The 11,178-nt window shown below is 62.4% G+C and overlaps 1 protein-coding gene across 2 annotated transcripts in view; it reads left to right on the top strand.

The window, feature by feature from the left end:
* The window catches only part of RBM19 (RNA binding motif protein 19), a 75,997-nt gene that overhangs the window by 60,220 nt on the left and 4,599 nt on the right, over positions 1-11,178 (top strand). For both annotated transcript variants that reach the window (XM_045296861.1, XM_045296860.1), the window contains exon 23: positions 2,951-3,071. In XM_045296861.1, the coding sequence (XP_045152796.1) occupies positions 2,951-3,071 (121 nt within the window). The remainder of the gene's footprint in view (positions 1-2,950; positions 3,072-11,178) is intronic.

The raw sequence follows: 11,178 nt of genomic DNA, 5'->3' as shown, positions 1-11,178 counted from the left end.
CCCACAGCGCTAGCCCCAGAGCCTTCCTTAAGAGCCCGGAGCAAGGAGTGGAGACCTGGGCATCCATTTGTGGCACGTTGGGCTGCTAACCACAGGGTCAGGGGCCTGAGTCTGCCAGTCTGCCGGAGAGGGCCAGTGTTTTCTGTGCCCATAAAGATGGGCGGCTCCATCCGGTCCTGTAGGGTTGCCATGCATCAGAATCGCCTGGGGGGCCGTGAGGTTGTTGCTCCGGGGCAGTGTCAGCGCCCCCCAACCCCGTGTCTGTCAGTGTGTTGTGCCACGGGAACTGCGTGTTGCTATGACGCTGAAGCCATGTCACAGGAGTTTCCCGGGCAAGCAGGGCTGGTCACCCTGTGGCGGATAGGTTCCGGCAAAGCCAACCAACTCAGACAGACTAGGAAGAAAGGCTGGTGATCTGTCTCTAAGACAGACCCCTGGGAGCCCTGAGGCTGGCTCACAGCAGAATGTTCTGGAAAGGCCAGAGGACGGCACCGTATGAAATAGAGGGAGCCTCCTGGTGAGATGGGGGGTCCACGGTTGTCACATGGAGGAACTGGCACCCGGCGGTGCTCTTGCAGCTGAAATGGGGCGGATGTACATGCAGGCCTTCAGTCTCCCCCCTGTGGAGGCAGGTGCGGGGTGGCTGCCACAGTCCCTGGGGAAGAACGTCTCTGGAAAGTGGAGGGGCCCTTGACAGGGTGGATGTCCACGGCTGCGGCAGTGGGCTCGGGCATGGGAGCAGTGTGAGGGGCAGGGCTTCGCTGTGCTGGGGGCTCGGCAGCATCCCGATGGCCCCCAGCCACAGCAGCAGCGTGGGGAGGACTCTTGGGCGAGGAAAGAGTGAACAGCGTGCCAGTAGTAGCGAAGAGGTGGGGGTCGGCGGGGCCTGCCTGGACCCACCTCTCGGTGCTGCCGTTCCGTCTTGCTGAGTGTGGTGGGTTGGGCGTGCAGGAGATGAGTGTCCCTGGGGGCCCTGGCACCAGGATGGCATCTCCATGGCTGCGCCAGGCGTCCCGCCGGCTCATCTCTCTCTCGGCCGGGCGGCTCCCCGCCTCGCCAGCTGAGCACGCATGTGTTGTAAAGCTCTGAGCAGGCCGTGTCGGCTAAGGGTCCAGATGCAGTTTTATATCTGCGTGGAAAAGACAGGCAGCCGCTCTGCTGGCAGCCAGGCAGAGTTTTTAAATTAAAAGTTTAGGGGAAAAGATAAATGGATGGAGAAAGTTTGCTGCACCTGGCCCCCCTGGGGCAGCGAGGAGGACGAAGCACGCCTGCCTGCTTGTCTGTCTGTGTGTCTGCTCGTTACGAGCTCCACTCCGCCGGACGCCCTCCCCTGGGTGCCAGCATTTAAGGCCCGCAGCGAGGCCCACTGGACAGAGGAGGAGACGGAGGCTCAAAGAGTGGCCCAAGCTCTGGAAGTCCCCATTTGATGCTGCCCTCTTACCAGCACAGAGCATCCAGGGCCTCACGTCACTGCTGCCGGCCAGGTGGGGCCGCCTCAGGCCCCACGGCCACTCCTGCTCTGCCCAGGGCCACCTGTGCTCCACACACTCTCCAGGGCCTGCTTTCGTCTCTGGTGCCCCTGGGGCTGGGCTGGAGGCCCCAGCCTTGCAGTTGGCAGCTGAGTGTGTTAGCCATCCGTGTCCCCCAGGGCCTCCTGCTGGTGGTGGTCTTGGGTCAACGCATGGTGACCCTGTGACAGAGGAGAAGCCCCCGTGGGTTTTCTAGCCTCTCCAGGCTCTCTATAGGAGCTGCGTTGGAGCCTCCAAGCCTGAGGTTTGCGGCCAGGTGCTTAACCACTGTGCCACCTGGACACTCCAACCCCCGCGGAGGGCCTGCTCTTTCCCCAGGGAGTCCCCTCCGCTGTGCGAGTGGACTGCAGGCATGGAGCCCGCAGCATCAGCAGGAAACCACTGTATGCACGCACTGCAGCCCTGTCGAACCTCAGGCCAGAGGGCTGGTGAGGTTCCTATCACCCAGGTAGTTTAATTGGCACGAGGTCGTGAGAAGCACCTGCACCCCCTGCACCCCACACTTGGGCAAGGTGTCCCCAGCGCCTAGGCACCTAAGCTCTGTGACATCCATGCCCCACAGGAGCATTTCCACTGACAAGAACCCTCCAGGACAGGCAAGTCCCCGAGACAGAGACTAGACTGCAGTCACCTGGGGCTGGGTCCACAGAGGCCTCCGGGGCTGGTGGGTTGCCGTCCAGCAGACTCCGGGACTGGGCAGCCCCAGCCTCACAGGGCAGCCCCACGCAGCGAGACAAGAACTCTGCCCCGCGGCGTCTGTAATAGCTGGTGGTTGCGACCCGTGTTGCCAGGCCTTTCTTCCAAGGCACCCGGAACAGGCTCCACACCCCACCCTTTCTGTGAGCAGCCGGGGCGTGTTAACCCTTGGTTTGCACCCCAGGCATTCTGACAAAGGGATGGGGCTTTCTGGGAGGGGCCAGCATGTTGGGGAGTCAGCGCTAACACCCTCTGGGGGGGGTGCTGAAGAGTATGAGTGGTGTGCTGTAATGGGTGTGTGAATTCACCCTCTTGGCAGTTGAGAAGTCTATTAAAAATAAAGCTTACGGAGAGGGCAGGACTGGACAGGGCCAGTGACCCAGGAGCTGGAATAACCACAGCCAAGCTCCTGAGGGGGGAATGGTGGTGCTGGCAACGGGGAGGCTGGGTCCCGGAGAGACGGGGGGAAGGACAACCTAGTAGTGGTCATCACATGGCCTGACTGCCCCGCGCAGCCACTGACAGTGGGTATGTCCGATGTCCACCTTGGCCCAGGCTCGGCCCAGCCCCTCCCAGGAACAGACCAGCCTTGCCCAGCAGCTCCCCAGGCCTCGCCGGAGATGTGTTAGCTGTCGTGTCCTCACCGGAGCCAGAGGGAGGGCGGGCAGCTGACTTGCCTGCGTCCAGCTTGAGCTGACACACGTGTTCCTTTCTTGTCCCCGCAGAGAGCCTTCCAGGCCCTGTGCCACAGCACCCATCTGTACGGCCGGAGGCTGGTGCTAGAGTGGGCAGACTCCGAGGTGACAGTGCAGGCACTGCGACGCAGGACGGCAGAGCACTTCCACGGTGAGGATCGGCCAGCGGGGAGGTGGGAGGGGGGGGCTCCATGTGCAGGGAACCAGTCTGCTCTGCCCTAGCCGGGAGCTTAAAAAAGGCAGCCCACGCTCCCAGGGCTGCACAGTCCCAGGGTGTGCTGGGGGGCTGCCTCCCTCCCTCACAGGCCCATGCCCCACCTTCTCCAGAGGCAGGGGGTGGCAGAATGCGGAGCACGTGACGGTGGGACAAGTGTGTCTCTAGGGGTGGAGGGTATGGGGTGTGGAGGGGGAGTGGGGTCCATGGTGATCTGGGTCAGCAGACAAGACAGGCATGCTGATGCAAGGGGGTGCTTCTTGCTGCCCGGGCCTGGGCACGTGGACAGAAGCAGGGCCTCTCACTTGCGAGCTCGGGCTGCCCAGCCCCTCGGCCCTGGCTGGAGCGTTGGGCAGCCCTCCACGACAGTGTTCCCTCCATAGCTCTCCCACCCTGAGCGCGCCTCCTGGGTTTCTGAAACGGGTACGCCTGGCCCGCCTGCAAGGCTCCACACTGTGAGATCTCCCATGAGCGGCCAGTGAGCCCTGCCTGCTCCCGCCGCCTCTCGTCTGTTTTCCTTTCCGTCTGGGTGCCCGCTGGATGTGTTGCCCCTGCGTCGGCTCCTCTGCCTACAGTTGCGCCATCTGGATTGGGTGCCTGGCAGGCATGGCGCCAGGCGCGCATCAGGCCCTGGGACAGCCAAGGCAGCCCTGGGCCAGGGCCAGGCGCCAGTCCAGCTCACAGCTCAGTCAGTCCCTGAGTCGTGGCACACGGGGAACAGGCAGGTCCCATCGACAGGCTGACCGCACACATCAGCCAAAGTTTGTACAAGGGCCTCTCGTGGGACGGCCCCGGAGGAGTGCAGGCCCAGCAGTCCTGACCGCCTGAGGGAGGGCCCCTCGATAAATCGAGTGCCATAGGAAGCGCTAGGCCTTCCTGGGGGTGGGGTGGGGGTCGCCGTGGGCCGGCCCTGGCAGCAGACCGCGCTGCCCGCTAATTTGCACCCTCTTATACATCTTCCTGCTAGCCCTCGACGAGATGAGACGGGTGTGCTTAGCCCCACTGGACAGGGGAGGGAAGCGAGGCTGACCACAGGTGGGGGCTGATGAGGCAGTGGTCCTGGGGGCCACCCTGGGCACTGTGGTCCCGCCTAGGTGCTGCAGGTGAAGGAGCAAAGGGAGACCCTTGCCCTCCAGTGACGGCGCATGCGCGTCTGACAGAGCAGCTGCTTTGAAAAGTCGGCTACCCCCAACCCACCCCCGTGTTATTCATCTGACCTGGCCAGGACACAGGTGCTCACAGGCCACCCCAACTGGCCTCCTGTCTGACTCCTGGACCATCTCCCGCCACTGTGCCACTGCCCACCCATTAGTGTTCAAGTCTGCATTGTCCTGCACTGCTGGGCCCGTGGGCTGCGTGCCCGGCTCCCTCCCCCACTCTGGCCTGGGCCCCAGATGCTGCCAGCACAGCACTCAGGTCACGGTGGGGCTGAGGCGACAAAGAGCCCCTGCAGAATGGAGAGGGTGTGCGGCAGGGAGCCTCGGAGCTGCCCTGTGGGGCGGGCAGGCAGCGGTAGAGGAGCAGAGCTCTGGCCCCGGCCAGGGCCTTGTAGCCTGGCAATCTGCACTGCTGCCCTCAGACTTCAGTGGCCACTCCCCTGCTGCTCTCCCCCCGTCAAGCCCCTGTCCCCGGCAGTTCCAAGTGGATCGGGTCGCTCTGCCAGCACCAGGCAGGCCCCGTGTTGCTGCTGTGGACTCGAGCCCGCACGGGGCAGGCCTGCTGTCTTCCCACAAGCAGATTGCCGGTCCTTGCTGGCGCTGCCCAACAGGGTGGGTGCGAGCACCCACTTTCTGTTCTCAGCCACAAACCAGGCCCAGTGCTGCCAAGTTGGTCTGACTCGAACTGCCCCTGGGGTGCCACGGCTCTGGGTCTGGAAGGGAGCAGAAAGCCTCGCGGTTCTCCAGGGACCACAGATGGTATGAACTACCAACCAGTGGGCCGCCAGGCTCCCAAGCTGACAGCACCCGGCATTCCCACACAGTCTCCCACCCAGTCGCTAGCCCGGCCCAGCCATGCTCAGCTTCTGGGATCAGACCAGGTCAGATGGCCTTCTGGGAAATACGGTTTTTAGCTGAGCATAAGCCCCACCCAGGCTTCTAACCCAGTGAAGTGGGTTCCCACCAAGGACCCTCCGTGTGTGCAGAGTAGGACTGCACTCTGTATGGGTCTCACAGTGGGGCCATCGGGCAGTGGAACGCCAGGCCTTTCGTCTGTGGCATCTCCAGGTGCACAGCGACCACTGACCTTTCTGGCTAGCAGTTGGGCCTCAGCGGCACAGGGCCCCCTGCCTGGCATAGCAGGAGCTTATTGGCATGTGGCAGTGACCATGATGCTGCTGCTGGCCGGAGGGAATCACGGCCAGTGTGCTCCCTGCCCCTCGTCCAGGTTCCCTTGTGGGAGAGCCCCCACCCCAATGGGAGCTGCTGTTTTACTCCACCCCCACCCCCACCCCACGTAGCAGCTCAGAAACACAAGCTCTCCACCATGGAGTCGGTGCCAACTTAAAGTGACCCTATAGGACAGGGCAGAGCTGCCCCGTGGTCTCTGAGACTGAAAGCCTGGGGCAGCAGCTGCTGGGTTCGAACTGCCGACCTTGCAGTTAGCAGCCCCAGCCCCCACCACCGCTGCACCACCAGGGCTCCTAGTAATGGCCTCGGAGATGCTGCCCGAGTGGGCAAACACCCTGGCCTAGGACAAGGCAGATAGCCCTCTGACCCTGCCTGCCCGCCCTCCCTCAGGTCAGAATCGGAATTCCCATCTTGCACTCGCCTTCGGGCACAGATGAGGTGCCATTCTTCAGTGCCATGCGCGTGGGAAGGTGAAAAGAGAGCCGGGTGGGGAGGCCACGGCAAGCCGCCTCCGGCTGTGCCCCTTCCTTCCAGGACGTGTTGCAAACCAGCAGGGTCACGGCACGGAGACGCTAGCGGCCACGGCAGACCTTGGCTCCCGAGTGCGAGAGGCCCGGATAAGATAATGGTACTGCAGAAACGCGGCCGCACAGCCCTGTGTCTGGCAGCGCTCACAGCCGGGAGGCCGAGCAAGCCGGCTTTTATTTGGCCGGAAGCTCGGCTCTGCTTCCCGGTGTTGTCTTACTCCAGCTGGGGAGGACTGATGGGCTGTGGTTAGCGGCTGCACCTTTCACCTCCAGAGCTGGGAGCGCGGACATGACCGGCATGGCAAGTGGCTGGTAGCGCCGGCTCCCACCCAGGTCCAGCTGCCACCAACGGGCTCTGCTCTGGCACAGGGGTGTGGCTCACTTAGCCACCTGCCTCTGGGCAGGGCCAGGAGGGGCCCCATGGCTGGACACGTCTTCCCTGCACCCCTCCACCCCGGCCTTTGGGTCTCCAGGCCTGACAGCAGTGTGAACTGCCCTGCCAGACCCTGGTCCTTCCCCCAGCACACCACCTGCCACCAGCTCTGTCTTGTGCCGCCATTGACTGGCATGTGGCTGGTCCCCCTCCCCTGTAGGGGCAGCCTCGGATTCTAAGGTCCCCACCCCCATGCTGGTCCTTGCCTCTCCCTGGGAAGGAGGCCTCTGCTGCTGTGTTCTTCACCCCTCTACGTACTCGTTCACCGCCCAGTAACTCCTCCCCTCCCCAAGCTTATCAAGCATCCTTTGGGGACATAGGTCCGCAGACGTACTGCGCCCATGGCCCCCTTTTTATGGGGGGAGGAAAAAAGACTCAACACCTCCCTGGGAACGAGCAGCTCTATACCCGTCATCCAGGACAGTGTAGGATGAAATCTGCTCTTACAGCCCCCCCCACCATCATTCCAACAGCCCCCAGGGGGCGGTATTGCCTACTGTCCTGGCCCAGCAGGAGGTGAAGCCACATCACATGCAGGGGAGAAGGGGTAGCCCCAGGTGCACTTAGGGTACCCACCTTGAATCACAGGGGCTGTGTAAGCATAAACCATGTGTCCATATTTCTTCAGTCTCCTGAAAGGGCAACAGGCCTAAGTTCAGGAACCCCCACTGTAGGCCCAGGAGTGGGGAAGGAGGGGTAGCACACCCACCTGACAGCTCTGCATAAGAAGGGCCCGCTGGGCCAGGTGGTTGGCTTCATACCCTGAGAAGCACAGGTGTGGCTTGCAGGACAAGGTCCCTGCCCTCCAGTAAGGCAGAGAGGATAGAGCAGACAGCTGGATGGCACAGGGGTAGTCGTGGCAGGTGCCACGAAGGGTCAGCTTAAAGCATGGGGCCCATGCCAGGCAGAGGGGCCCATGGTTTGTAAAGGCCCTGGGGCTGGAGGAACAGGTCCAGGGTGCAGAGAGATGTTGGCAGAGGTGCTCTGTGTGGGGTGGGGACCCTGTGCCAAGGGAGCGCCTTGGAGACTGAAAGGATGGCATGCCCTATGGGGCCACCCTGAAGCTCGGGGACCTGCATTTTAGAGGGGAGGGGGTGGTCTTGGCCAGGGATCTGGGACCAGCCAGGTCCTTGTGGAGAGGACAGACGCCCAGGCTCCTGCACATCTGCATGGTACTCAGAACCACCCAGAAGCTGGCAACGCCCTGTTGCTCCCAGTTCAGGACTCAGGGGAGAACAGGTGGGGACAGGGTCCTCCCCTTGCCCCTCCCTCCACCATGGGGACAGCAAGCCCCCGCATATATGCTAGTGCAGGGCTCAGGGCAAAGTCGGGGCTGAGAGAGAAATTTGAAAGTCATCAGCATACAAATGATATTTAAAGCCTGCCACAGCCCCCCCACACACACCTCCCTTGCTCTTCTTTCACTTAATCATCCCCTGGACAGCACATTTCCCCAGCTCAGGGCCCCAGAGAGCCCGTGATCCCCACACCAGCCCCAGCAAAGACGCCTCCTTGATCTTGGCCGCGAACACATAATCATCGGGCTTTAAAAGCCACAGTCCGGAAAGTTCGGGCAAGTGTGTGAAGTCACAGACTTTATTATTCAAAGCATTCCCTTGTCAGCCTTCCTCCCTCCGCTGCAGGCAGCCCGTAAGCTCCGCTTGCCACCCCTGTAGTACCCGGCTGGGGCTTCTCAGCCCTCTCCTAGGGTCCCTTGGCGGAGTGGGTTACTCATCAGGCTGCTGATCTTCAAGGTCAGCGGTTCGAACCCGACAGCTGCTCCGAGGGGGCGTAATGAGGGTGCTGCTCCTGTGGAGTCACCAGCTGAGAGTCAGGCTCAAAGAGCATAGCACGTGCCCTCATCTGGCAGCCAGCCCTGCCTGCCTGGGGGGTCACAGGGAGCCCCATGGACAGGTAACAAAGTGCGGCAGCCCTGGGCCACCACCCCCCCACCCCCAAGGTTTCCACCAGTGATGGCCTTTCTCCCAATGTCATCCTAGCCCTGGAGCTCCGCCGAAAGTACTCAGCATCCTCCCCTGACAGTCAGGCCAGGTCTCCAACAAGCAGTGGAGAACCCGGCCCCTGAACCTCGGTGTCACCTGCCAGGGGGCCCGGGCTGCTTTCTGCTGCCCTCCACGTGGTGAGTGAGTCACCGGGCCCACCAGCCTCTCCTGGGGAGGAAGCAGAAGCCAACTGCTCCCATCCAGACCTGTAGTCTGGGAAGCCCATGGGGCAGATCGGCTCTGTCCTGCGGGGTCACTGGAAGTCGGATTGAGTAGAAGTGGGCCCGGCGGCGGCAGCAGGTAGGATCCAGGGAGAAGGGCTTGTTTTCCTGATGGCTCACCGGCTCCCGGACTCACTCTCTGGTGATGGCGTCAGGGTGAGGCGGGGTATCCGAGGAGCCAGGCTTTCTCAGATGCCACGGGTATCCTCCAGAGATGGAATATCCAAAGCAGGAGTGGTTTGGGTCCAGGCCTCGCCCAGCCAGGGTGCCAACAGACAGAGGACATGGGAGGGACTTAGGCACGCTGGCATCACAGCCACCCTGGTCACCGCCATCCCTCCCTCCCTCCCCCTGCCCTCATCCCCCCACCCCCCGCCTCACTGAGTGCTGTTTTGGAAATATTTCCGAGCGCTCTAGCAATATCCTGCACACTCTGGCCCCTCCCCCGGGAGCGGCTGTCCGTGCGGGGAAGGTACTTGCTCCCAATCCCACTAAATTGTTATTGACTTGTGTTCCCTGCGTTCCACAAACATTTCACTCGCCGTCGTCAGTGAGGCCGGGAATCCCTGCTAGGGCTAACGGGAGCACCAGCTGTGCCGGGCCATTCCCCCTGCTCGTCCCCATCGATCACCGCATTAGACTGACTGGAGGGGACCCGGGCCCGACCCGGGATTGGATGAGGGCTTGGGGGCCTGGGGATCCCAGGCCTGGAAATTGAGGCCGAGAAGGCTGGCGGCAGGGGGTGGCCGGCTTCCCCGTGGAACTGCAGGCTGGGTTGGCTGTGCTCATGTGTTCCCATCGCCCTCCTGACCTAGGAAGAGGCGTCACTTACACGTTTGCCCTCAAGGGCCCCGGTGGCCCCTGTCAGCACAGGGCTCTAACCTAGAGGTCAGCAGCTCAAGCCCACGCAGCGGCTCCCTCTGCTCCCAAGACTCGGGCCACTCGCCAGTCACTACCCACTGGTCACTTGGAGTTGAGACCCAAGAGCAGCATGTCCACTAGAGCTGGCCTGGAGACACAGCAGTCTGGTGAGCCAGCCCTGTTTGTGGGAAGCACAGGGCCTCTCTTTGTCACAGCCCAAGACACTCCGCCATCCCCTCCCAGGCAGGCCTTCTGCACTTAGAGGTCTGGGATTGCCAGCATTGCTATCCTGAACTCTGGGGGAGGTGGTGGGGGCCCACACTGCCACCTCTCCTCTGCCTCCTTCAGGCCGGGAAGGGAGGGCCAGGTTGTTCTCTAAGAGAAGCTAAGATCCTCTCTAGACCAAAGGCGGGCAAGTGGGGGTCCATCCCCCTCCTCCCACCCCTGTTTGGCTTTTCCTCGGCTGGCGCCCAGCCTGCAGCCCACACAGGCCCAGCACCTCTAAGTAATGCAGGCACACGCAGGCTCAGCCCCAAAGCCCCAGCTCAGCACAGCCCCCACAGCTCGCCTTAGGATCAGTCCCTGCTAATCTGGGGCAGCTGCCCAGGACTCACCCCACCCCCCACCAAGGGAGCCGAGTCCTGAGCACGGAGCTCAGGGCAGCCCCACATGCCCGCTGCCCAGCCCAGGCCCTTCGTACGGAGCCCCGGGGACAGGTGGGACCCCAGCTCAGGTGTTCCAGATGGTTCTGCTGGGCAGAACGAAGGCCCTTCCTCGTAAGAAAACCGATGCCAGTGGTTGGGGGGATTGGGGGCTGAGGGTGGCCTCAGGGTGGGCAGTGCTAGTTTCCTGGGACAGTTCTCTGCTCGCCCCTCCTGACATGGGAGCTCCTCGGGGTAGCAGGAACTTGGGTGCGTTGGCTGTGATGTGGCCAGGAGGGCCCCCCAGAGGGGACTGTGGGTCACAGGATTTCCCCAGAGCCCGACGCCAACTGTGTCCTCACCAGGAAAGACCAGGGCAGGGCCACACCGTCCCCCACGCGGCCAGGTTTCAGCAAAAAAGACCCTGTCCCCAGCAGGCACCCCAGTCACCCCTGCTGCCCCTCCCCTTATTGTTGTTGGCTGGTGAGCCCCCCGAGTCCCGAGGACAGTTGCACAAAAGAACCTGGCACCACCCGCCCCCTTCCTCCCCCTCAGAACATTGAAGTCCACAGGATTGTTGTTGGCTAGTTTGGGGGCCAGATCTCCAGGCCTTTCTCCCTGCTCTCATCTGGAAGCTCCAGTGGGAATGTTTGGAGCTGAACCCAGTCTCCTGTGGAGGGCACATTGCTACAGCAAAGCCACCATGGCCTGACTTTTTTGAAGCAAAAAAGGAAATACAATTTACACCCCACGGCTTGATGCCACACATTGCGACTCTGCAAGCCCAGGCAGATCGGCCCCATCAGGTGACCACGGCCGGCTGCCCCTGGGGAGCTGACTCCCAAGGTGCTCGTAGACTTCAACAGCCAATAACTTAACTGCTGCCCACCGGGCGCCTTTAGAAAGGGCTTTGGGAAAAATCACCCAAACCCACCTCCATTGAGTCCATGTGGCCAGTGTAGAGCTGCCCTGTGGGTGTCTGAGACTGACCTACAGGACAGGGTAGAGCT

Source organism: Echinops telfairi, unplaced genomic scaffold, assembly GCF_000313985.2.
Source record: "Echinops telfairi isolate 266 unplaced genomic scaffold, ASM31398v2 ScPeMD7_7412;HRSCAF=8450, whole genome shotgun sequence".
Taxonomy (NCBI): Eukaryota; Metazoa; Chordata; class Mammalia; order Afrosoricida; family Tenrecidae; genus Echinops; species Echinops telfairi.
The sequence above is the reverse complement of the archived record's forward strand: the minus strand, read 5'-3'. Positions and strand labels throughout refer to the sequence as shown.